General features: G+C 47.3%; 1 protein-coding gene across 1 annotated transcript in view; it reads right to left on the bottom strand.

Moving 5' to 3' along the window:
- Positions 1-27,810, bottom strand: part of PLEKHA6 (pleckstrin homology domain containing A6) — a 933,224-nt gene that overhangs the window by 75,091 nt on the left and 830,323 nt on the right. The window contains exons 19-22 of the mRNA XM_085646599.1: positions 20,482-20,621; positions 8,104-8,259; positions 4,651-4,780; positions 3,163-3,272 (exon numbers count right to left, since the gene is read on the bottom strand). Coding sequence (XP_085502725.1) covers positions 3,163-3,272; positions 4,651-4,780; positions 8,104-8,259; positions 20,482-20,621 — 536 coding nt within the window. The remainder of the gene's footprint in view (positions 1-3,162; positions 3,273-4,650; positions 4,781-8,103; positions 8,260-20,481; positions 20,622-27,810) is intronic.

Below are 27,810 nucleotides of genomic sequence, written 5' to 3'. Positions count from 1 at the left end.
CCGACAGGTGTTATGTGGTCGGGAGGAAGGGAGAGGGCGTCACTGTTTGTTCTTGGGGGAGGATCTGGTATTGCCGTATCCGCGTCCTGTGCCTTTTGTGCTGGAGCCACGATATCCACCCCGGGTGTTTTTATCGTAGGTACTTTGTGTGTTGCCCTTGTTGTAGGTTTGCTGTGACCCCTGTCCTCTACCTGCTCCTCTATTTCCGGGGCGACGAAAGGAGCCACTCCGAAAGGTCTGCGTTTGGAGAGCCCCCATGGACTTTGCAGTGTCTGTGTCCTTTTTTATTTTTTCTAGGGTGGTGTCAACCTCTGGTCCGAATAAGTAGTCGGGGTTGACCGGTTGATTGAGAATGTTATTTTGAACCTCAGGTTTGAATCCGGAGATTCGTAACCAGGCGTGTCGTCGTAACATGACGCTGGTGTTTATTGCTCTGGCAGCTGTATCTGCGGCATCCAGTGCACATTTAATGGATGCGTTTGTGAGGAGTTGTCCCTCCCTGATGAGGATCTCTGCTCCCTCTTTGTATTGGTCAGGGAGATGTTGGAGTAGGGTTTCTAATGTGTCATAGTGTGCGCGATCGTAGCGAGCTAGGAGCGCCTGGGTATTGGCAATACGCCATATGTGAGCTGCCTGGGCTGCAACCCGTTTGCCGGAGGTCTCTAGCACCTTGGGACTCTTTGTCCGGGGGAGGAGCATCCCCAGTTGTCTGCGAGTGCGCCCGTTTGCGAGCATTAGCGACTACGATGGAGTCCAGAGGCAACTGGCCTTTAATGTACGTAGGGTCCCCAGGCGCCGACCTATATTTCTTGTCGATCCTGGGGTTTATTACTCTTGCCCTGGTGGGTTCTTTGAAAATGTCCTTTGCTGGTTTGAGGACACCTTTCAACATGGGTAGAGTTTTGATATTCCTTTCTGAGGATGCGAAAGTATCCATTAGAAAATCGTCTTCGATTGTGTCAGAGTGGAGTTGCACACCATGATTGGCCGCAGCACGTTCAATGAGGGCGTTGAATGCGGCAGTGTCCTCTGTGGGGGACGTTTTCGCGCCATATAGCTGCGTGTCCTGTGTATCCATAGGTGCACCCGGGTCTACAGGGTCATCCCAAGCCTGGTCAGGGTCCTGTTGGCCTTCAGGGTCTATCTCTCTGGGGTAGGGGACGTCGTCACCCATGTAGTCCTCCAAAACGTCGGTTTCGGAGGGCGTCGGAGAGAAGGACTGTGGATGTGGGTAAGAGGTATGGAGACGTTCGTAAAGAACTGGTTCCGAATCCGCTGGCAGCTTTTTCTTTAGCGGGATCAGGTAGGAGTCCAAAGCTTGTTCGGAAGATATTCTCCGCTTGTGGAGCATAATTCTGCCGGTGTCGGCATCGATGATGTGGGACGGTGACGTCTCCGTAGGAGAGCGTTCGGCAGGTGTGATCCTAGTTTGGGTGACACGTGTTCTTATTTCAAACAGTTTGGGCGCCGTGGATGGCGGCAGGCCAAAAGTGATGTGGGGTGGTGCTGGAGAAGCTTTTTGAGCTTTTTTCGGCTCGGAGCCTGACGTGTCCTGGAGGGCTGCCTTTTCTTTGATGCGTTGCAAGGACGCTGCAACTTGTCGCACCTGGAACGCCGACGATTCTTTGGCGCCGAGCGGTTCTGTAGAGGCAGGCGTGGACTTCTTTGGGGCACGAGGTCATCGAGTCGAGGAGAGGTAGTAGCTGTCGAAGGCGTCGATGATTGGGCCTTCGGTGCTGCTTTCGAAGTGGTGTGCGACGCAGCGGCCATTTTGACCTTTGTGGCCGGAGCAGATTGTTTCGGTGCCGGGGGCCGAGGCGGTTTGTCGGTACCGATGGCCTTTTTCCGTGTGTCGGCGCCGACGTCGGCTGCTGCGAGTTCGGCACCGAAGTCCCGTTTGGTGCGGTCGGTGCCGACGGGTTTGGCTGGCATCGAAGGTGTAGTGGGCTTCGATCCGACCAGTGTCACTTTCAGTTTCGGTTTCTGTGGAACCGATACGACTTTCGGTTTCGAGGAAGGGAAACCAGTCGTTTTGGGTACTAATGGCTGTCGCTGAATGTCCGAGGCCGGGCCCGAGGGCGGGGCCGAAGAACTGCAGGATAGGTCTTGGGTAAGGCCCGAAGGCGATCCCTCGACCGGAGCCATAGACTGACGCACTGGGATATCCTCCGTCTGTACGGGTAGGCCTTGCTCGTCACCGGAGCTACTTTCTTCGGCCCCTAAGGCCTCATCGTAGTCTCCTACCTCGGTGTCGGCTTCATCCCTGTGAAAGAGTTGTTCTTCGATGTCTTCCGATCCGGAATCGTGTTCAGAAGCGGGGCTGGAGGGTAGGTTCTCCACGCCTTCCACATCTTCGTCCTCGGCGCTGAAGATGTTGGTCGGTGCCGGTGCCGCTTGCTGCGCTTCAAGTCTCGCTGCTCGTCGATTCCGGAGAGTCTTTTTGGATCGGAATCGGGCACAGGCCATACATGTGGATTCGTCGTGATCCGGTGAAAGGCATTTGTTGCACACCGGGTGGACGTCGACATGGGGATATTTCGCATTGCAAACAGGACACCGCTTGAATGGTGTCCTCGATTCCATCATCGATGTGGGTCGATGGTCGGATATGATGCGAAAAAGTTGTTTTTGAAGTCAGTAAACTAACAAGTAACTGTCGATACCGATCGGGAACAGTACCGACGCGAACTAAAGGCCTTTTGGCCTGAAAAAAGTTTTCCCTAACTTGAGTCAAGATAAGCACATCCGAACCCAATGGCGGAAAAAAACAATCTGAGGATGGAGAGGATGCCCATGCGCACTGTGGTCCAGGGGAGGAGTCACCTATCTCAGGATACTTCGAAGACTCTTCCAGGACAACAACGTGCAAACATCCGGACCCAACACTAGGCGGCGATCTATGCACAGATATGAATTCAGCAGCCCACATGCCTCGAACATACTAAACAACTGCAGAACAATGGAGTAGGATAAAGACATTTGAACTAGTGAATTAGCCATTACTTCTATGAAGAAAAATAAAACCGGCCTCTACCCAAAGAGTGCCTGGGGAAGGGACATGCACTAGCATGTTCCTTCTTCCTCATGAGTCCACCAGTAAACATTTTCTCTTGCTTAAGTTGCCAGCCATGATGATTTGTTTTTCCCATAACTTGCACTTACTCGAGAGCTAAGCCCATTAGGTCCCTTATTCGAGCCCCTCCTGACCACAAACGGTTTGCCGGTGTTGTCTTCCTCGCTGGACAGCTTGGATCTAGGGGGAACAATGCCAACTTGGAAAAGAGAAAAAAGGCACATTATGAGATATAAACAACACAGTGGTTCATTCCTTTATCTCCTATTGGATGCTCATATATTACCTGTAAATTACCTGACCTACCAAGAGATTTTAATCAAATGTATGTTGTAGGGAATAGATTGCTCACTAAGTAACATTCCTGGCAGACCCTGAGATGCACTCACTAATTTGGCACTGTTGCTTCACCACTGGGAGACACACACAGTATGCAAGTATTCTGTGATACGCAAGACTCGTTCAACACATCATCCATCATGCCCATCTTTGCCACAAACATTTTTCAAGAATCACTCAAAGTTGCTGAACCAACCGCTAGATGGTAAGAATGTTCTCTCCACTGTTACAAATTGATGTGCGCCATGCAGTGTTGTAGATTTACATGCTGTTTGCTCTTTTCCTATTGTACAGTTTGGACACCTGTAACATGTTTTCTTCAAAGTCTTTGTGTTGGTGTGTTGAATGACTATTGTAAACTCACAACAATGCAACGGGAATACTGAATCAAACACAGTTTATGTATTTTATCCCCATCCAAGTACATTTCCGTGTGCACGTGTTACTGAGACAAGGTCTGGAACTTCACTGTCCAGAGTCAGTTGAACATTTTCCAGATCTTGTCTCACTAGCTTACACACTTGTCAAGTGTCAGGCATGGTGCTGCTTCTGTATGTACAAATATCTGTAAAACATCTTGTAAATATTCATGGAAGGGCCAATCGAACTAGAGGACTGCTCCATACATTTACAACAATGCATGTTTGTATGTGTGCTCACATATTCCCAATAAAGGTTGCAAATGAATCGACAACATTACAGACTGATAACAGATAGTTACTGGTAAGTAGCATTTTCCATTTGTACTAAGTGTGGGTATAGATCACATCTTGTGCATGGAATGTAAAACAATACCTTTGATCTCTAGTGCGGAGGGTATCAAAACGTAGTTGATAAATAAAGTTTGTTAAATTGTTTGGCCAACTAGAGCTGCCATCCTGGCTTGCATATTTATGCTGTAATATCTTGTGAATGTGTGGATGGATGTTCATGTGACTGCTATAGATATGTCAGCTATAGAAATGTTCCTCAAGAAAGCCACTGTAGCACCTTTCTTACATACGCAATGTACATCTGCTTGCAGATACGCAGGACACTTGTTAACCTACACACCTCAGGTGCTTGAGGTGACTATCGGCCTCAACTACTGACATATGATGACAAGCCCTACAAGCATGAAGCCCACTAACAACTGGAATTGCCACATCTCAGGTGCTAGCTTTGATTCTAGAACATGATTACTTGGCTTTTCATTGACAGGGAAGCAATGATCCCTATGTTTCCCACTCGCCAGGTACCTTTGTTGACGCCAGGTTGGGTGTCAGTCTCTGGCTCCTGCCTAGGCTGTGAAGGTCCAACATCCCCTGGGGCAATCGCTGTGGACATCAACTGGAAATCCTTTTTCTGTGTCTCCAAATTCAGATTGACCTGTTTGGGGAAAAGACAAAGATAGAAACTGAGGGGGGAGATTTTGAACTCAGAGGCTGGGAGTACCCCAAAGAAATACAAAAAGGATGATCAGACTCCTGATGATGCAGATGAATGGACACAATCACAGATTGATTTACAAAACGCATACATTATAGAAATTTAAAGCATTTTGGTCACATTCTTGTTGAAGAGGTTTCCAGGCTGTATGAACTCCTGGTTCAGTATAGTGAAAAGTAATTTTAAGACTCCAGAAAGATGAGGCAACCAGATCTGAAAGTGTTATGCAACCAATCTATTCAAAATACTTGTTTGGCACAAGGACTTTGTAGGAACGTGGTGCTCAATGCAGCAAATAGCTGGACAGACAACTGGTCAATGGAGGCAAGTGGATGGCTCGGAAAGCCAGAGAAATTCCAGCATGCTGGTGCTTATTATAAGCAGTAGGACCATGCAGAGTCTGACCAGTGGGTGAATCTGCTCAAGTTCTATCTGGTTATTACAGGCACCAGACTACAGGGAAACCTACAGATTTGTCTGCAGGCTAGTCTGCCTACTGACATTCGTATGACCAACAGAGAGGGACCCAGGATGGGATCCAGATGCAACACAAAAAACATCACAATACAACACGGACACAGACATCACATAACTGGGTGGACCAACGAGCCAGTGGGGTGGCGAGGAGGACTGCAACCATGACATGAACAGCACACTACTTCCTAGTGGGAAATGCAGGGACTGGGTATCACACCAAAAAAACAGTGGAGGGCATTACCTAGGAAGTGCACAGTGTTTGGCCAAAACATGCTCAGTGGTCTCCGACAAACTCAACTCACGGAAATGGATCATTCCATATCTGTGAAAGTGCCCAGGATAGTTGTAATCGAATGGCAGTGCTCCAGAATCTATGAACTATTATTGTTATAAAAAAGAACATCTGCTGGTGCCAAGATAGCACCCAGTGATAATATCAGATAAATAACATGTCCCGCAGGCATTCATTTATCAAAATCTGTGCATCCTGGGAGTTGATACGAAGCATTTGCTATGGGAAATCACAGACCAAGAACCATGGTACCTTGTAGACATGGAGCTCTGCGATAGTTAAAATAATTACAAAGTATATTGTGTAGTGTTTATACAGAACATAACTTTTAGGGGTAGCTTTTAATTGTTCCAGATTTCGACACACAATGAAAGTGAGGCATAGGGAGATGCATTAATTCACCAATCATCACATGGTCGGCCAGAACGGTGAGGCCGGAATTAAAATTGAATTTTTCAGAACCTATGAATGGCTTCTTAACACCATGGCTAAAAGTCCTCATTAGATAATCAGACAGATTCTGAGCATGCTGATTTTTTGTTTTTTATATAAACAGATGGTTCTCCCACAGAATTTGTTGTCCTCTTGGAGTGCCGATGCAAAAGGAGTGGAATCTCTAAACGTGTTATTCATTTAAAAACTCTATGTGATACATGTTACATGACTTTGTGGTTAGCTAGGGCCATTGTGGAGCATCCCACCGAAGGTGATTGGTTAGAAAATACAAAGACACAGAAATAAAGTGACCGGATACAGAGAGTTATATAGGGTGTTCATTAGCAGGAGTGTACACACAAACATAGAAAGGATAATGGGTCATAGGAAATATGTTTTACCAGGACTACAGGCTTGGGTAGCTATCACTGGGAAGTGGATGAGTTAAGGAGACCTGCATTGGGCAAAAGCAGAGACTTCGGCACATTTTATTACACAAGTTCCTCTTTCTGGACAACGGCCATCAAGTTTGTAGATACTTTGCTATCTGCCATTAGTACGGATCATTATATTACTAGGCAAAGTCCTAGAAACCATTGATTGGGTGATGGAAAAATCTCAGGCACCTGCCAGAATGTACAAGCAGCGAGTAGTATACGTGATTAGGCAAGGTTAGGACACTGCACATCTGTGACTGGTTCTGTTGCTAAATTCTAACATCTGCATTTGAACGAGGTTAGAGCCCTGGATCTCTGAAATTAACGAGACTAAGGTCAGTGTTGAAGCAAGAACAGAGCCTTGGACACCTGTGCTTATGGTTGAACAGGACAGGGGCACAACTAGCAGTCATAATTTATATGCATAGTCTTCAGCACCTATCTTTGAATAAGGACAGAACTACAGAAAAGAACCTAGACAGTTGCAGAACTGCGGGGCCATTAGCAACTGGGAAATCAAAGACCTCTGAGCACTCATGACGTAGTTAGGCAGGTGCCACAGCTAAAGGCACCAATAACTGATAGACAAAAGGTTCTCCTCCTGTGCGTGGCTATTGGCCAAGTTACAGATGCTTTCAACTGCGTAATTAAAGAGCTGTGAAAATCTGCAAATTAATGAGAACACGGCTATGGACACCTGCGATTGGGCAAAAAGTCCCAGCTATGTGATTAAGTATGGGCACAATTTTGGGCACCTACGATTGGTTGAATGAAGAACAATTGGCAGCTGTGATTATTAAGAAGCAGAACAACTGGAATCAGTAACATGGAATGAGTAAAGCTCACCTATGATTGATCAGAAAAATATTCTCTCGCTACCAAAGATGGAGTATGAAGGGCGCTGCGAGTTTGTGATTAAAGTAAGTAAAGCCCAGGGATAGTGTGGTAAGTCAAGAGTAGAGCAATGGGTTGAGTGGGTAAGGGCATTGCAATAGGAGCTTGAGACTGGACAGATCACAGTAGCTGGACTCTGTCACTGAATGTGGGGAGAGTGATGGCGATCATTGATTCAAGGCCAGTATTATGCAAGTCCGACTAAGGTAGATTAACACATGGGTAATAGCATTTGCACAGTCAACCATATGTAGCTAGACAGTGGTGGCTTCTTTTCAATGTGGCCCCTACCCATGTTTTTGTTCCATCCTCAGACCTCACTAGCTCATGATCAGGGTGGATGAAGCTGCAGTATCCGTTTCACATTAGTACTTGCTCACCTGGAACTTCCAATTTACTCGTTTGTTTTTCTGACCCACCCAGTGCTCACCTGAGATGCTCCAGTTTGCATGTTTGCCCTCCATGATTCTCTCAGTACTTCCTGCCAAATTTCCTTCCTGCCCATATCCCACTAGAGGACTCAAGCAGGGGAATTAAAAAACGTATGAATTTGAAAACACAATTCCCTACAATCACAACTTTTCAATGACCAGTCCTCCCCATTGCTTTGGAATGCAGTGCTGTGCCTCCAAGTACTATGGTTCAGCTGAAAGGACTATTTCATGCCCGGAAAGGAATACTGCAGGGAAACCTCCCAAGCTGCTGCAGAGCCAAACTGCTTTCAATACCTGTCCCCTTTTTGACTCTCCACTGTGCCGCCAGGTGGGGGTGCTAGAGTGTGGCCAAAGCCGGAAGAGACTCTCCCGCAGGGGTGCAGGGACGTTCGGAGGTGACTCCAGGGGAGTGTAGGCTTTAGGGAGGGGAGGTCGAGGAGGACCCATATCCTGAGGTAGAGAGTAAGGCAGAAAATTAGCAGTCTCTGTAGGGAGGTAAAATATTGTTAAGAAGAAAGAGGAAGTACATTAATTGAATGAGGTAAAGGATAAGGGGGCACTGAAAAGAGGAATGGTAAAATGACATAAGTAGGAGAGAGGATATGTGGCATGAGAAAGTGACTGACGCAGAAAAATGGAAAGGTGGTAGTAAGACAAAACAGTGAAGGAAATAAAATGCTAAGTAGAAAATAAGATTGAAGAGGAAGAAACCTAAGCCAGAGAGTGAGAGAAAGAGGGGGTAGGGAGAGAGGATTAAAAGACAGACGAAATAAAAAAATTAAAAAAAATGTTAAAGGAGAGCGAAGGTGAAAGAGGTTGAAGTAAGAGAAGAAACAAAAAGGTGAAAGAGAAAGGGAGAGGAAAAGGAAAATTGTGACAAAAATGGAAGAAAGAAGTGAAAGATGAAGAATGACAATGAAAAAGTGTAAAAGATGGTGAAAAGGAGGAATAGACTTGAACAAAAAAGTTATTCAGGGGAGTGCAGGGGCAGCGGGAAGAACAGGAGGGAAAAAAAACAAAAGGACTAATGGAGTGGAACAGAGAAAATGAAAATCAGAGAAACAAGCAAAAGAACAAAAAAAAAGAAAAAAGGAGCAGGAGAAATGACTGTCGAGAAAGTAACTAAAAAACAATAGGCGAGGAGACAAACAACTTCGAGAAGGAGGATAGAGTGAACAGAGAGAGTATAGAGAAAAAGCAAATGAAGAACATAGAAGACAAAGCATCAATCCCACTTGGAGCAGTACATAGAAAGACAGAGTATATATGCCAAACACACATCGGGTTAAGAAATGCCACTCCATAGCAGCGGGGCTATCTTTTGTGCCCCAGCTAACTTAAGTTTAACATAATGTAGGGTTATCTCATAACCATATCAAGGCCAAGGTTTTCATTTATCATATTAGAGCATTTTGAGATTTGTGGTGTTGGTTTATTTCAAGGAATCCATTAGATTATCAGGTAGATCTGACCTCTAAACAATATGAAACACAACCAAACGCAAAGACAATAGAACACTTTGACTCTGGCCATCAAGCACCACACTCAAATTCTTAAAGTGCTACTAAGCCATACATATGGGAGTTAAGCACTGTACAAGTACACATAATTGTTAATAAACTTTATTCAACAAACAGCCAGCACAACAATCACTCAAAGTAAACCTACCAAACTGTCATACAACCCCCATTTGTTAAAGCCTATGCACCTAGCATAGCCTTCTTTTAATATACCACACACAGCCACTTATACTTCTTACTCAGTACTCCAAGAACATTACACACTAAACACAACTCATTCGTAATGCAAGCCACACTTACCACACACAATGCTTAACTGAACTCCCATCTGCTACATCCAAGGTTCCCAGTAGTACTTGACTTCCTGTAGTTCTTGGGACTACCCGATGAGCAAATTCAGCATATTTTCATTATCTCAACAATGAATACCTGTAAAGTGAAAGTACTCATAACTAACTCTCCTGAAGATTGCTTATATATCTCTTGGCCATTGTGAAATATTGGCTGGGTATTAAAAGCCAGTTGGTCACAAGGCCAAGCCCTAGGGTTTTCAGCTGCCTCTTGTGATGAAAGACTTCATCAGCCAAACCCTGAGTTTTTAGTCAAAGACAACTTTTGGGACTTGAAGTGAGGTTTCTCGGAAAGGAGAAATAGCTCCGTAAACCAATGCTGATGAAGCCACGTTCAAATAGGTATAACTGAGCAGAGCTCAGTGGAGACTCCCTAGCACGACGTGTGGTTAAAAATCTGAAGGACTGGAGCTTCTCACAGTAGTGTTCTAAAGGGCAAAGCAGCCCGATTGCCAGAAACCTAAGTTTGGTCTCTTTTTTTAATAGACTATGATACGTTTCAAAATTGAAAGGCATAGGGCCTTCGTATTCTATGTTTAACAATACATTGCTCTTATAAGGTACCTGGGGACTTCCATCTCAACAACGGGCAAGCAGGTGAATCTATGAATGCTTCCAATACTGGAGAGCTACAGTAACTTATTTTCTTCACTTGGGAAGTGGTGTACTCGATACAGTTGGTGGGGGGACGTGAGGGTTGCTGGCTGAGAGTGTTTTGATAAATCTGTGTGCATTGTGGTCTGTTTGGGAATGCTTGGTGTTAGGTGTGAGTACTTGTGATGGGGTTTGCTTTGTAGGGTGTATTAATGTCTGTGCGCATGTATGGTATGCTGGATATAGAGTTGTGTTGGTTGTGGAAGTTGGCATTGTGTTATGTAATAGACTTGGAAAGTGGTGGGTTTTAAGTGGTCTGGTGCTCTGGACCGTGCAAGATGAAGGCTAAGTTTTGTGTGGGACTGTCCTCTGTATAGGAATCCCCAATCTCAGTGGATTGTGAAAGTCGTAGCTTTTAAAAGCCCCCAAGATATTTGATACCCTGAACCAATCATGAGTTTTTGGTAAACACCATTTTGTATGTAGGGATTTTTTGACACATATGTAAAAATACGCATCCAGTTGAGAATGCCGCCCTTTCTCCTAACAATGAACAAGGGCCAAGTAAGCAACTAAAAGGGGAACTGGTGTCTAATCAAATACAAAAACAAAATATGCATCAAAAAGAAACGTATCTTGTGTTTTTATTCCTAAAATGTTTGAGGGTGAACATGATGTTTGTACACCTCCCAACCTAAAAAAAGTTGTCGAAAGTGGCATTTGACATCTCAGGGATGGACAGGTAATGACTACTGTTTTAATTAAATCAAATACAGATTGATAAAGATTGTTAGACCTGACAGACTTAGGGTGGTCTTCCCCCCCAACATTTTGCTTTCCTCCTCCACTTTTTCTGACCTTGTTTTTGCTGGTATTAGTACTCTGCACACTTTACCACTGATAACCAGTGCTAATGTGCTTTGTAGGAGAGTGGCATCGACAGCATAGTTGCCCCCAACTTTTTGCTGATGTTTTGACTGTTTCATGACTAGCCAGGCTGTGGCCCTGCTATCCAGGACCCCAGCCTATCTGCTTCCTCTCTAAACTGTTGTGAGTACCCTAGGTACCTACCAATTGGAAACTGAGGACACCATGTCAGCCCCTTGTAGATGGTACCCTAGGTAACCAGGGCATGGGTCCCTCAGAGGCCTACCAGGGGCTGCAGCACTTATTGTGCCACCCCTGGGACAGCCATACAAATTGACACCACCAGACCACTACTGTAGTCTGGGTAAGGTGGTGCTTGCACCCCTTACAGGGATATAGGTATCCTGTATCCCACTTAATACAACACATATATCCTCATAGGTCACCCCTAAGGCAGGCCTTGCTAATCCTACAAGGCAGGGTGCTGAGATATGTGTGAGAGGGAACCCCTACCTGAGTAGGGCCACTCTGCAACCTTCGTAAAACTATTGCTGGGTTGTTAGTAGTGCAGCCATACCATATACTCTTAACCGCATTATAAGTAATCGCGATAGCGTGATAACTTGAGTGGCTGCACAGAACCCTGTAGTGTTTGGTGTCAAACATACAGGAATCATACCCCCAATCCAACCATGGGAGTGAGGGCATGATTCCCCCCTGCTAGAGGGGCGATATGGTAAAAGCGGCAGATTTTAGACACCAATTAAAAAGTGCACACGTAGTACAAAATGGATGCTACCCGCCACCCACACGACTCTGGCTGCCTGTTGCTAGGCAGAACTCCAGCCAAGGGAGCTGGACAATGGGGATCTTGTTGCAGGGAGATGCTCCCACCTCCCCAGACAGACTATGTGGATTGGAACTGGGTGGGTGCACCATAGGATGTCTTTCAGACTTGCACGTAGGCTTCTCCAGTGCCTACTTCTGCATACACCGCCTCAAACCGGTTCAGGGGCATCCTGTCTCCTGCCCAGGTGGGAAACCACACAAAGGGGAGAGGGTGTAGCCACCCATTTCCCGCCTGAACTCTCATTGGTGGGCTCTGATCTGGACACTCCCCTAAACTTTGGATAAAGGTGAATACAGGTCCCCAGAGCCTCAGATTATTCTTGGACTTTACAAACTTGAACTTCGACTTGCTGCCGCACAGCTGAATGAAGAAATCTGCCTTGGGTAAAGGAGTTACCCCCCTGCTTGGCAGGCACCCGAAACACTGCAAGTGACCCGGTTGGAACCTCGCTGCTCCTACGGACATCGACGACTCTTTCCTACCTTGAGGTGGGTTTCCAAGCATCCCAGAGGCCAGTGAGTGTGCACAGCAAAGCTCAGCACCGTGGACCCCGTGGGTGCCGAGATCCCCAATACCCCAGGACACCGGCCACCTCTTGCACAGCACCCGACCCGACGAGTGGGGAAGTTGTGCTTTGGCCCATTATTGAGCCAACCTCTCAGCATCATCTGTGCCAAAGATCGACGCCCTAGCCCGCTCCGGCGACCCGTGGGCGCATCTTTACGCACGCCAAATTGCTGCCTCCCGCGGTCCCTTGTCTCTCGACTGGTAGGCCCTGGCGGAGGTCAATCTTCACTTCCAAGAGTTCCCCTGGTTTCTCCAGGCCTGCTCTTCCGTCTCCTCGCTGGAGACCTCGCTCAGACCTTGTGGGTCTGCACCAGTAGCTGTTTTGTGATTCGTGCGTGGGTTGCGGTTGCCAAGGCTTAGTGGATCCAATCCGGCCACTAACACCGCAGCGACCCTCATCCTTCGTGGGACAGTCGCCCTCCAGAAGATGGCCTTCCTTGACGCCTCCTGGTCCCCGTGGCTGACGATCCAAGCTGCACCTCTTCCACCTGGAAGCACCTGACATTGAAGGGCTCTTTCTCCTGAGCCACCTGGTCACTGTGCCGTGACCCAGACTCTGTCCCCTCTGCTTTCAGGTCCTTCTCTTCAAGATCTACATCTTCAATCTTCACGACATCGACAACGCTTCTTGCTAGCAGCAGTTCTTCACGTTTTTTCATTGAAAATCAGCCCGCGACCCGACATCGAAAACGATTTATGCACCCGGCTTCCCTGGGGCAGGTAACAGTGGTACCTCGGTACTCTCGTGGGTGTGGGCCCTTCAAAAGCTTAACTCTAAAGTCTTGAACTTGAACTCCTGCTAGAATTGTTTTTAATCTTGTAAAATTCAACCGCGACATTCTCCATAGGCTTTAATAGAGATTCCGACAGTAGCTTCTGCCACTGCACGCGTCTCCCGTGGGTCCCCTTCCTCACTACCTTGGGTGGTTTCACAAGGGGCCAGCGACCCTAAATGCCCTAGGCATTGTCTGTAGAATTGTTGTGGTTCTTATACCACTTTTTTGATATATGGTTTGGTCCCCCCCTGGGGCCCTATGATTCCAGAGCTATTTATTGTAACTATCAATGCTTGTTTGAATTGTATCTTTACCTCCAGCCTCATAAAGAGACTAGTGGGATTATTCTTAGAATAAATACATATATTTTATATATATACACCCGTGTGGACTACTCTTTCATTTGGTTATTCAAGAGGTTATCTATGGTAAAACAATAAGCTTAACACTCCTTCAAGACTTAGCCTGAAGGCTGCTATCCACAGCTACCACTAGGATAGCCTTCTTTAAAGGTTGTCTTTTAACCTATCACCTTAAGAGTCGAATTGGACTGGCGCAAGGTGTCCCTTATAACTAGTGGACAGCATATGCCAGGCCAACTTCTCACATGCTTGTGCTCTCTACCCTAAATATGACAACATTGGTTCATCCCTGTTAGAAGGGGGTTCTTGCCATCTGGGCAGGCCGGATGTTTCGCTTTTTGAACACCTGATTTTTGAGCTTTTACCGTGGGAGAGCCTCATAAGCTGGGACTCACCCACGGTAAGCTCATAATAAAATGGAGTGCATGTGGTTTCCACCGGTGTCCACCTTGTGAGATACAGGCGCTGCGGTAAGGGCACCGGACTGGTTAAATTTACCACCCGTTTAAGGGCTGTGCGGGAGAGATTCCTGTTGTGCGCATCCAAGGGGCTTTTCAGAGACCATGTGGCATGAGAACCCTGGACAACGCCATCTTGAAGTATCCCAGAGGGCTATGCAGGAAGGAGGGATCAGGGGCAGAGAGGTGATGTGTCACTGCAGGACAGAGAAGCAGTGGTTTCCTGCCAGCTCCCTCAATTTTTCTCTTAAAAGGTCTTGCACAGGAAGTGGAGCACTCTCTGGGGTTTGGTCTTGCTAGGGGAGAGTGGTGGTGGAGACAGGCGCCATAGGCAATGGCAAGGAGGAACCCCTTTACTGCACCAGGACTCTGGACTGTGCCTCTGAGGGAGTCCAGGACAAGTGAAGGAATGCATGGGCTTCTGCACAAGGAGAGGAGAGGCCCAGAAGGAGAGCCAGGTGAAAGTCTGGTGCAGGGAGCCAGTGAAGACAGCTCCTTGCTGAGTTCGCCCTCTTGGAGGCCGGGAGGGCAGCAGAAAGTGCTCCCGGTGGCTAGGGCTGGCCACCAGGAGCAAAAAGAGACCAAGACCCATTAAATCGATCCACCCGGGCCGAGATAGGCCCCCCAGAAGGTAGGCGACCTTTTACCAGACCAACGTCGAAGCGCGTGGGGCTCCGCCGTCGGTCTCCGATGCACCCCCAGGGTGGGTCAGTTCCCGGGGGCTGCCCCCAGGAGAAGTAAAAGTTAGGGCGCGCCGTCACGCTCCCTGAAAATGCCTACAGGACCCAGGACCCCATCCCTGCACCCCGACCAAGCCAAGCCAGGGAGCGCCATCGCGCCCCCCATGAAGACCTGCCCTGTTGACAAAAAGGTTGTGGAGTGCTGTCACACTCCCCGAGGCTTCGCCTGGCCAGCCGCAGCGCTCATGTCTGCCCGCAGGAGTGGGCAGACCATAATGAAGGGCCAGCTCCCACTGCAGCAGGCAGGGAGCCGGTGAGAGTAGCCAGGGGTGGGCTATCCGAGCTGCTCTCCAACTTACCTGCACGCGGGGAGCCCGGAGGGGACTGGGCTCCCGAGGACGAGAGGAATACAGCACGAGGTCGCCAGTCCAGCAGTGTGGATCACTCCGCAGCAGCAGGAAAGCCACTGCTCAGATATGCACGCTCTAGAGGAAGCATCCTATAATGCCCTGCAGTGTAGGGTCATGCCTTTGAGGAAAACTGCTAGTTCCTCGCGTGTGGTGACCTCAGGAAGATGGGGCCACCACTATTGGGATGCAAAGGTGCAGGGGAGCTGCAGGAGCAGCGCTGACTCCCACAGCACAGAATTGAAAAGTCTCATGTGGGATTTGGGGGCAAGATGATGTTCATACAAGTGAGTGGTGGTACCAGACCCCTCCTGTGGGAGGTTTGGGCATGTTTACTCAATGTCAAAAAGTAATTCCATCAGCTTATGTATATTTGTAAATTGATGCATAGTATTGCGTAGTGTGTGTGTAATAAATGTACTCTTCCTTTTTATAAAGAAAAGCACAGACTGGACAATCAATTATTGAGTGTTATTTCTGCGTACCGGTAAATGGTGCTTCTAGGCCACACCACCTCCCTTGAGTAAGCCTTGGACTGCTCTGAAATGCTACACTCAAGCGCTACAATGGGGTGTTTGGTTCCCAGTGAAGGACAAATTTAGACCCCCATTATTTGTGCAGGCCTCACAACAAATACCTCGTTTTCCCCACAATCCCCAATTACCATATTTAAATTACTTGTAAGTTTCTAGTAAAGTGGTACTCTCTGTACCCAGGACCTGTAAATCAAATGCTACTAGTGGGCCTGCAGCACTGAATATGCCACCCATTAAAGTAGTCTGTTAACCATGTCTTAGGCCTTCCACTGCAGGGCCCGTGTGTGCAGTTTACATTGTCATGTCGATCTGGCAAAATAAACCTTCTGCCAGACCCAAAAATTCCCTTCTCTATACATACACCCACCTCTAAGGTAGAACCTACACAACCCAGAGGGCAGGGTGCTCTGTATTTAAAAAGCAGGATGTGTACTTTTTAGTTTTACATGTCCTGGTAGTGAAAAACTATCAAAGTTGTTTTTCACTAGTACAAGACCTATATCTCACATAGGAGAACATTGGTATTAGCTTATTACAATTTATAAGAGTGATTCCCAAATGGTAAGATATAACTGATTCAAGTTTGGTGTCTATGGAATCACAATTTGAAATCCAAACTGATGGGGAAGTCAGATTTTAAAATGCAATTCTAAGAATGCAACATTTGGAAAAGTTGGCATTTTCTTACTTTAACCAATTGGGGCCCGCTGCCTATCTCTGATCATATGTCTGGGGTGGGTGACAGTTGGGCTTAGTGTACTCTCCCTGCACAGCCACACACAATGGGAGCTTAGGTGTGACTTAATGGGCCATCCTGGCAGGATGGGAGGGAGGAGCTGGACCCAGCCTCACTTATATCTGAATAGGCTGTGTCCTGTCCCCACAAAAAGGGTTGCATTGTCCCCTGTAGTGAGTCTGGAGCCACGGCAGGAAAGGCAGGACCTCTGTGTACTTCAAAGACCTATCTTTGAAGTCTCCCCCACTTTAAAGGCCCAACTGGGTAGAAGTACTGAGCCTCCGACACCACAACGTCAGTACACTTCTGGACCTGTGAAGACTCTGCCAGGAAGAAGGACTGCTGTGCTGCTGAAAGGATTTCCACTCTGCTGGACTGTTTTGTGGAACTCCTGATTTGCTGTGCCGACCTGCAGATTGCTGCCCTCCTGCCTGGGTGAGGGGACTGGACCTGGATCACGTCAACCCAGAGTGACTCCAAGAGCTCTGGGTCTCATCTGATGTCTCAGGGACATAAAAGACTTCCAACCAAAACTGCTTCTGCACCTAGGCTTTGCCATCTGTGAGCCTACGTTGCCCAGTGGTGCCACCCCAGTCCTGGACCCTTGGAAGAGGGCCTAAAGTGCTTTTCCAGTGGAACCGACGCATCCTCTGCTGAGCAACGCATCCCCAAGCAGTACTGATGTATCTCTTTGGCTGAGCATCGCATCTTCGAGCAGAACCAATGCATTACCGCTGTTACAGTATTGGACCTGTTCCAAAAGACTCACATTGCCGCTGCACCCCTCGTTTTTGGTACCAATTCTTTTTCCTCAGAACCACCACTGCGCAATGCTTTTTCTGGCGCAAGCTCCTTGCACCCCTCGCTGATGGCAGTCTCGATGATGAACCTCCGCACTGCAGCTTCCCCGCTCATTGGAACTGACGACGCATAGTCTCCAATGCTACCCGCATCCTCAACACCAGTCTTTTCATCGCAAGCCCCGTCTACAGGATCCTCAACGACTATGCAATAGGACCTCGCATCGCAGCCCAGTCACATCTCGGAAACGACGCATTGCCTCTGCTGCGCAAAGCAAGCGACACAGGTCCACGCACATGCTCTGCAACAAGGATTTAGGGTATTTTGGTTCAGCGGGCCTATCTGGGTCCCTGTAGCTGACCTGCATTCCATCAAGGTTGGCCTGAACTTTTGACTTTGTCCAGGTCTGGCACGACCAGATAGCCCCAATAGCAGTTTTTTGCTTCTAGGTGCTATTTTTAACTACAAACTTTAAAATGAATTATCTCAAGTTCTACCAATTTAATTGTTATCGTTTTGGTCTGGTTTTATTTATTCAATTAAGCTCTATTTTTCTAACCTGTAGTGGAATCTTTTTGCGTGGTGTTGTCACTGATTTACTGTTTGAAGTGTTGCACAAATTAATAGCTTGTGGTTTATCCAATAGATTGTTCAAAGTTAAAAGCTTCACCTGAATTTCTTAAACTCAGGCAGTTTACACGCCTAGTACACCTCACACCAGTGTGGACTTATTACACTGTTAGCCTAGAATATCCTCGTGGCGCATCCTATCCGTAACAAAATACAGCTCGAGCATATCCATCACAACCTGTCACACACTGCCCTTGGCCATCACATCCTTCGTATGTGATATCACCTAATATATTCAACCAACAGCACAAGCGACACCCAGCATTTCCCACTCATGCAGAACCCAGATTAGGAACATCCTACTCCAAACACACATCACCCTTTATCCACTGAACACCACCAAGTAGACCTAAAAAACCTGAGACCCTGACTGTGCATAAACCTGCACAACACACAAACTTCCATCCCCACAATCAGTATTGGCAGCTCAATAAATACTAAGCATCATGGCAGGAAGGAGGTAGATGTAAAATCAAGCTGACCGATTATAAATCTGGTGATCATTTTTGTTGGGCTGCAAGTAAAACGTATGTTTGACTTTGATTTTAGGTTAAAAAGTAGCCAGCTTCATTTTTTAGGATTTAGCGGCATTCCATCACTGTTTTTATAGTGGAATGCTCATAGTTCCTGGGTTCAGCCACTAGACTACTCAAGATGCAATCCTGTGCTTCTACAAAAGACACAGATTAATTAAGCACTCACTATGTGTGGTGTGTGCAAAGCATCGGATGGGCTTGGTGGTGTATCTCTAAAAGATGTGGCATGTGCTTGGTGTTACGGTGTGCTGCTGCTAGGTGTGTTGCTCTGTAGCCACTTTGGACTTGGTGGGTCTGATTCACAAAAACATCCCTGAATATACGCTCAGAGTTACTCCTATGCACTAATACAGGTTTATAACTTTTCCCTATTGTCAAAACTGTTCTGTTGTGTGGCAGAAATTCTGCATCCGTGACAGTTTTCCAATTGTACACCTGAAAAAGTCATATGACTTCCAGGTTGAGGAAAGCCACCTCAGTGGGCCATGGCCCGTGTATTTCTTTTTTCCTCCACGATAAAATATTTTTCCAAAGGAAAAACTTCAAACCATATCCCTGTATGAATTTCAGGGATGCACTTATCCCCACACCCACCCTGCAGTAAATTTCCAACCATTTCCAGAGTGATAAAGGGACGGAGGTAACATTTTCAACTGTGAGAAACTGACCAGTTTGTAGTTGTTTACGAACTTTTACATCGTACTAAACTGCCCTCTCCTCCCCACTTGCATTGAAATTAAAGTGATGTGAGTTATATTATTCAGGGGAAAATAGTTTTGTAACTGCTAGGTCACATTTTGCATTCATTCATAAAACTTCATTACGAGCGCAAAATAATTTGTGAATTGGGCCCTTTGTGTCCAACTTTATAGGAATTTGTCTATTAAGTTAAAATCTTGTGACTAAGTGGAACATAAAGGGCAAATAGCTCCTATGTACCAGGAACTCAATGCTGTAGCACTGACCTAAACATCCCTGTATGGAGCACCAGTGCTCGATTTCATGGCTGATATGAGGTGCGTCATTCCCCTCGTCACTTGCTCTGCTAAGTCAGGGCTCTATAAAGTAGGTAGTTTAATGGTAACAAATAGATTTGTTTATGGTATTACTTGGGCAAAACTAGAAAGTGGAGATACCCTAGCCTCCAGAAACAACAAAATGTAGTTTTGTCTCATTTCTTACAACAGACGCCTGAGGGGCTATCCGGCAACAACCCAATGGCCGCCACCTGATTAATATCAATTACCAGTGCTATATTTAATATTGAGGTGTCTTACAGCATTTTGGTGTTCATTGCAAGCACATTTACCTTGTAGCAACATCCCTGTTCAAAGGATTTAGGCACTAGTTACTTCCTCTACCTGGGAACACTAAAAGTGACACCACCTATGTATAGATGTGACTGTAAAACCACTCGGTTTACAACACTGGCCTCACGCAGCACAGGGCACTGCAGTAGCTTGTCCCTAGGGAGCAGGACCGCCACAACTGATGGAGCAGCACAGGACGCTGGTGTAGGTTGTCCATGGTACCTGAAGCACCATCTACCTGGGGAGCTGGAGCAACCTAGTGTGCTGGAGTAGCTTTTCCCCAGGAATTCAGTGACAAATTCTCCAGCAAATGCCAAAGTCAAACAAAATTCTCAACACATTTTTTGCTGTAAAGACCCCATCCTTGTAATTTACAAAATATTAAAATAGACATCTCAGGGTAAACAAACACAATGAAGATGCATCTGGGGGGGCAAAATCACTTACTCCATAACCCAATGTTAGCGGGTAATCCAGTGGTTATTGGGATTAACTACTCGCCAAAAAGTGATTCAACGACTCGTGAGAGGTAGTAAGTACAACACCAAGCCAATGGCTTTATGGCTCTTAAGCGTTATACAAATGGCAATATAACCCAATACAACCCCATTCTGTACATACATCTGAGTCTTGGTGCCACTTAGTAGATATTACATCAAATGTGTACTGCTCTGTTGCATAACCAGTCTCACCTCGTTGGCCATCTGCTTGGTGGGGGACCCCTGGGATCCAGAAATGATGGAAAAGGGGCTCAAGGGGCTGGTGAGGCTGGCAGAGCTCAAAGGACTGGCAGGACTGTTAGAACTGTAGGTTCTCGAAGGGGCGCAGGGCACTATTAGAGAAGAAGACAAAGAACCTAATTAGAAAACCAAATTAGAAATGCACCATATTTTGCAACAACAGATGTATCAACAATAGAAGGAATTAAAGACCCCCTTCCCTGTAAAATATGTGAACACATTTAAAATGTGTAATATAATAAAAACAAGCACTTACAATGCAATAAGTCTTGCAATGACATTATTTTGAGCTATTGATATTGTAAATGGCAATGCTTTTAAAAGAATTAAAAGGCATTGTTATTTACAATACCAAAAGCAACACCTATTGCATTGCACAGCGCGGTGTCCGTGACAACGGTGCTGCGCTTATTAAAGTAAAAAAAAAAATAAAGTGTTTGGGGGGGCAGAGCACTGTGGTGACTCACTGGAGAGTGCCTTGAGTGCTGCGTCCAGCTCGGCAGTGGCAATGCTGCCCTGCCAGTGCTGATAAAATGCTCGAACAGCCCTGGGCAGCTGGAGAGAATGGTACAGGTGGGGGGCCGCCACAGAGTTTCTGAAACCAGCATCCCGTAAAAAACAGATTTTCCCATGTCATCATTCTTGCACCGAGTTATGTAGGTGTATCTGTAAAACTGCACATTTGACGGAAATTTAGTAGCCATTGAAGAGGCTGTTTCAATGAAAAATGTTTCAATGAAAAATGTACGCTCTATAAATGGCAGTCACCACCATACCATGGGTTAGTTATATATTTCTGGAAATGTGCACAAGTGTGCTGATGTCTTACTTCTGTCGCTGTAGGATGCCTACTTCCAAGAAGAATAAACATATTTACTAGTAGTTTAAGAAAAAAGAGAAACGTGACAAGCTCCAAAATATTATCCATGTTGTGAAAGAGCCTGTGCTGCGTTCAGCTGTGCCAAGTCAAGTCCATAAAGCACTGCTGATGTGCACTCGCCCCAGCTTGTGCCATGTAAGTACAGAACAGCTGTGAGTGCCCAGCTGTCTCTGATACGTTTTATTTGAAAAATGGCATCTATTTAAGGTTTTCCAGAAGCATAGCTTGGGCACTAGTAATACACATTGGGAGAGTCTTGGAAGCCTCCTATTTCGTCAGATTATTGAAAGTCTATAACTTGACCTGGTGAAATGTTCACATCTTTTACCAAGGGTTGTAAAATATTAAGATGAGGTTTGCTAACTGGTGCACACGTCAGGGTCTGGAAGGCCCCTCGCATCAAGCTGGAAAGCCCCTGCAGTGGCATCAGTGCACGCCGAGGGCGGGTCTGGGCAAGGGGTAGGTGGTTTGGAAGGCCCCTCATTGGCTCGAAAGCCGTGCAGTGGCATCAGTGCACGCCGACGGCGGGCCCCTGCCTGATTCCTCTAAACTAAAACCTTTTAAAATACCCATTACCTCCGGTACTGTTATCAGCTGGGCACCTGACAACACATAGTGCATAATTATCAGCCTTGATAACAGGCCTGTGCACCCACAGCGCCTCTGTATATCCATAATTCGCAAATGGATTGAATAAGTTTACTGTGGAACGGCGCCTGCGCAGCCTTCGAAAGCGCTTTAAAGAGGGCTTTAGGCCGCTAAACAGTCATTAGCGTGTTTTCCAGGTGGTGGGGATGATGGTTCACTATGAACCCATATCTCACACTGTGCACATCAGGTATCATGCACGCTACCACTGTTTTCCAGCAATACCTCTGTGTCTTAAGCTCACTTTTAAAGCCCCAAAAGTGTCCTTTCCGCATATTCTGGCATGCATATAGCTCTATCTTGTGTTACGCAACATGCTTTAAACCAAAGTGCACTGGTACACAAAGGGTCTTCCGTGCGATGCAAGAAAGAATAGTTTAAAGCGAATGAATCAGTTCATCCACGGAGTCGTCAATTCATACATTCAGTCATTCAGCCTCTTGGCCCCGGGCACCCATTCAAGCGATCGTGGGATGCCTTGTATGTATGAATATGCTACCTGATACTTCACTGGTAAGTGGTGTCGGCCTGGATACCTAACTTGTGTATGTCAGTATATATCGGACTTGACAACTTGTGGATATGTTCGTATGTGCTCGTTCGGATACATTTTAAGTATGTAGTAAGTTTGGCCGATCACATCGCTCTTTCACGTCGCGGAGTGCCTAGAAGCAGTTCAGAGCAGAAGAAGAGCTTGGTGACTAAGAGGGTGAACCTCTAAGCGCGGCCGGACCCCGCCTCACCCTACCCTCCTCCGTGGCTTATGTCACGTTTTGCCACCCGTTCTCTCCAGCCCTAGTCCCGGGTCCGTCCGTAGAGGGGACAGCTCATGTTTGAAATCCTCTTCCACCACCCCGGTCCTTGGAGTCCGCTCGGTTGGGGAAGCTGACGGGACACTACGTGCACCCTGGGTGACCACACCCGTCGCCTCCCGCACCCAGCGTTCCGGTCACAGAGAGTACCGCACTTTATAGAGTCCGTCAGCGCCGGGGCTTTTACAGGTCCCACAGCCGGGGAAGCAACAGGGGGGTCCACGAGAGGTTCGAACAGGAGAGCTGGCAGGGTGCGGGCCATCTAGGTCCAAGTTACCGATGATCAATCAATCGATAATTAGAAGAGGTGCAGTACAGGCCATCCCGTCCTGACTGTAGGAGCGCGGATATCAAAATATAAATTTTTACCTGAGAATTTTGATCGTTTTTTCACCGTTTCGTGGGCCCTTGAGAACGAGCAAGCGCGGGGAGTACACTGAGCAGCTTTGCCATTGCGGGAAGGCAGAGGGCCATCGGTTTTCACTCAGCTGTGTTTATATTTGCAGCGCGCTTTCACTTTAAGTGAAAGCGCGATGCAAAAATAAACACGCGGCTGAGTGAAAACAAATGGCCCGACAAAGATCAGAAAATACTTTGCGACAGCCGCAAAGCAGACGAGCCAGTCCGGATGGGCCGGACAAAAAAGCAAAAGGGTGGCAAGGAGTAGTTTCTTTTCTGCAACTCCAGTTCTGTAGTAGGGGTATCTCTGTTATAGTCATAATCTAGTGAATAGTCCCGCCCATGTGCGGGGACCCCGGAGCAATAAAAATAATCTCTTAAGTTGTCAAGCCATGCAGACCTGCATCTACACTTAAGAGAGAATTTCAAAGACAGATAATGCAGCCTATATCCACAGGCTACACTGTCCAGTACTTCAACTAGAAAATTCCACCAACATCCACAAACAGCACTGCCTGCCCAGCTTTTTCCACTGAGAAAAACCTGCCTCTACCAGCAAAAGCCTCTGGAATGATAGAGAGGGAGGAATGGACAGACAAGCCCCATAGGCTGCCATTATGTGGCTCAGAACAGGATACTGTGCCTTTAAGAAAACTTTCCAGAACTTTTCCAGTATCCCAGAATGCACAGCAGGTCCCTTTTACTTTCAGTTCTTTTTGAAGGCGTAGCACGCCAGACCTGTAGCATTCCTTACATTAACATTTATCTCTCCACCAGGGAGGAGGGCGGGCGCTTATGACTATAACAGAGATACCCCTAATACAGAACTGGAGTTACAGAAAAGAAACTACTCCTTCTGTAGTAGGGGATCTCTGTGTATAGTCATAATCTAGTGAATAGAATGGCAAGCCCATCCCCACACCAAAACGGCGGTGGAGAAGACAAAATAATACCACTACTGTGCGAACAAATTTCGCAGCGAAGCCTGCCCAACCTGAGCATCTGCCCTGGCATCCGTGTCCAGACAGTAATGCTCAGCAAAGGTATGGACCGACCTCCAAGTGGCCGCCTTGCAGATTTCTGCAATCGGAACATTATGCAGCAAAGCAGTCGTGGCAGCTTTGCCCCTGGTGGAATGAGCCTTAGGTTTACCCCCTAAGGTCTTATTAGCCTTTTGGTAACACAATTGTATACAGGACACAATCCACCGAGAGATGGACTGTTTGGAGGTAGCAAGACCGGTCCTGACTGATCCATAATTGATAAACAATTGGTCTGACCTACGAATATCTTTGGTCTTATCGAGTTAAAACTTCAACACCCTCCTAACGTCCAGGGAATGTAGAGACCTTTCCGCTGGAGAAGAGGGATTCTGAAAAAACGTAGGTAAAGTTATGGTCTGGTTGACATGAAAATCAGATATAACCTTAGGAAGAAATTTAGGGTGAGTACGCATAACCACCTTAGCAGCATGAAATACCGTATAAGGTTCCTGGCAACACAACGCCTGAAGTTCACTCACCCTGCGGGCCGAGGTAATGGCCACTAGGAACGCCGCCTTCCAAGACAGGTGCTGCAACGAAGCCTTGTGAATAGGTTCAAAAGGCTCCTTCATCAATCTGGACAGCACCACATTCAATTCCCAGGAAGGCGAGGGAAGTCTGACAGGAGGGAACACTTTCTTCAAACCTTCCAAAAAATCCTTGATCACAGGGATCTGAAAGAAGGAAGTCTGTAAAGGGCATTTCCTGTAAGCAGTCAAAGCAGCAAGATGAACCTTAATGGAATGGAAATTAAGGCCAGACTGCGCCAAATGCAAAAGGTACGGAAGGATGACATCTTCCTTACATGTCGTCGGGTCAAAGTTCTTGGACTTGCACCAGATGCAGAATCTCTTGCACTTGTAAGCATAGGACGTCCTAGTGGAAGGTCGCTTAGCCTCCTTCAGTAAATCCATACAATCTGCTGGTAGATTCAAATGGCCATATTGCACTATCTCAGGAGCCATGCCGCCAAACTCAAAGACGAGAGGTTGGGGTGCATCAACTGCTCCCCGAACTTCGTGAGAAGGTCCGGCCTGCACGGCAGCCGTATGTGAGGAAGGAGAGACCGGTGAAGCAGGTCCATGAACCACCACTGTCTGGGCCATTCCGGGGCAATCAGGATCATCTGCGCCCCGGACTGGGACAGCTTGATTAGCACCGCCGGAATCAGGAGAATGGGTGGAAAAGCGTACAGAAAGCTGTTCGACCAGTCGATCCATAGTGCATTCCCCAGCGTCCCCCGCTGGTAGTACCTGGATGCGAAGTCTCGGCATTTGCTGTTTTCGGCGGTGGCAAACAGATCTACGTCTGGAGTCCCCCACCTTGCGAAGACGTCCCCTAGTACTTCGTCGTTTATGACCCATTCGTGGTTTTCCTGAATCAGTCTGCTCAGTGCGTCCGCCTGAACATTCTGCACACCTGGCAGATGCGTGGCCGTAATCGTCAGTCCTCGGGCCAGAAGCCAGTGCCAGATCGACTGCGCCTCCTGCGACAGAGTGCGTGATCTCGACCCCCCCTGCTTGTTGAGGTAATACATCGTGGTTGTATTGTCCGTCTGTACCAGCAGCGAGTTGGTCTGGAAGGCCTTCAATGCCAAGTAAACGGCTCTGAGTTCCAAGAAATTGATGTGGTACGTCGACTCCAACGGGGACCACTTTCCTTTTATCTGTAAGTCTCCGGAATGCGCTCCCCAGCCTTGGAGAGACGCATCCGTCACGATCCTCTTCGTGGCAATGTCCTTGTGGAAGGGAACCCCCCTGAGGAGATTTTCCGCCGAATGTGAGAAGTTGGCCTGATGTATGATGTCACTAGTTCTAGTGTACACCTTATATCAGTCCAAATACCCTTATGGTGATTGGTTGTAGAGTCAACCTTATAGACCAGCTATCCTAGTGGTAGCATGGACAAGAGCAGTCTTAGGCTAAACTCTGAATGGCATGTGAAGCCAGCTGTGATACCATATATAATCCCTTGAATACGAAATGAAAGGACACCACAACAGATATATATATAAAATAAAGTGTATTTATTCTAGTCAAACCCTCAGCACTCTTTATGAGATTAGAGGTAAGTACAACACAGTCTTATTTAAGCATACATTAAGTCACACAGGTAAGTAATACAGTTAGGCCCTAGGGGCCACGCAAACCATATACTAAGTAAGTGGTATAAGGACCACTGTCACGGAAATAGGATAGGCCTAGGCCTAGGGAATCGCTGGGGCTACACTACACTAGCAACAGTTAGGAAGTGGGAGGCCCACGGGATTCAGGTGCAGAGTGGAAACACTCACGCGTAATGCGTAAAAGTCGATAGAAATAGTAGTTGTTAGCAATTAACAGTTTAAGGACACTTCTAAAGCAGCTAGAGAGTCGAGACTCGGAAACTAGACCCTAGGATAGTCACTACCCTTGTGAGCACCGAAGTACCCAAGTTACCTAGCCCACAGGCTGCGGGTGCATAGGTGTGAACTTGCGTCTGGTTTCGTCGTGGACTTCTATGGATGCCTGAAGGAAAGTTGCTGACAGGCAGTCAGTGAAGAGTGTCCGGTGGATCCCGAGGCTGGGATCAAGAAGAGAGGAGACCTGCAAGCAGAAGGGACAGAGTCAAGGTCACTAGCCAGTGACCACGTGGAACCAGGAAGGAACCAGGCGATGTCGTGAAGATTGCAGGTGCAGGTGAAGCTTGTTGCTGCAGCCACGAGGACCAGGGAACGTCGAGGACGACCAGGACCAGGAGGCGAGCTGTCCTACGAAGGCTCTTGCTGTCGGCGGCGTCGAAGTTGGACTAGGACTCACCAAGGCTTGGCAAGCGGAACCCACGAAGAACGGAGGACTTGCTTCTGGTGCAGACCAGGAAGGTCTGGGGTGCTTCTCTTTTGCAAGGAAGCGGGAGCCAGTCTGGAGGAGCCAAACCAGCGGTGAAGATTTCTGGATGCGTCGTCACAAAGGCCACTAGCCAACGGGCAAGCAACCGGACAGACGCGGCAAGCAGGAAAATGCAGAAGGGCCCCACGCAGGACTCGTGGAGTGTGGGGGGCTGATCTTCGGTGCAGATGGTGCTTGGGGTTGGGGCTTCTCAATCCCCGGTGCACAACTTCGAGGGTGCCTCAGAAGCTGCGCTGAAAGATACTAGCCACTTTTCCCAGGTAGCCGGTCCCACGTCTCTCGTCGCTTCCATGGATCTCAGCTCGGCTGTGGATGTGGATCAGGGTCGGAGAAGTCTGGAAGTCAAGGCTCTGGTCGGGCTCTGCAGTCGGTCCCTCGTAGAACTTCAGCAAAGCAAAGGGTAGTCTCTTGATGGTGCCTGTTTGCACAGGGTAGCCACTCCTTGGCCACAAGGGAGATTCTTCAGTCTTCTTCTTTCGTCGAATGTCGAAGGTCCAGAGTTTCTGTTCAAGTTGCAGGTTCAGGATAATCTAATCTCCTAGGGCCCAGCTACCACACTTATACTAATCTGGGGGGCTGGGTTACCTGCTAGGTCACGCCTTATGGGTGGG

The sequence above is a fragment of the Triturus cristatus genome, chromosome 1_1, assembly GCF_964204655.1.
Source record: "Triturus cristatus chromosome 1_1, aTriCri1.1, whole genome shotgun sequence".
NCBI lineage: Eukaryota > Metazoa > Chordata > Amphibia > Caudata > Salamandridae > Triturus > Triturus cristatus.
Note: the sequence above shows the minus strand (reverse complement) of the source record. Positions and strands in the feature narration are given on the sequence as shown.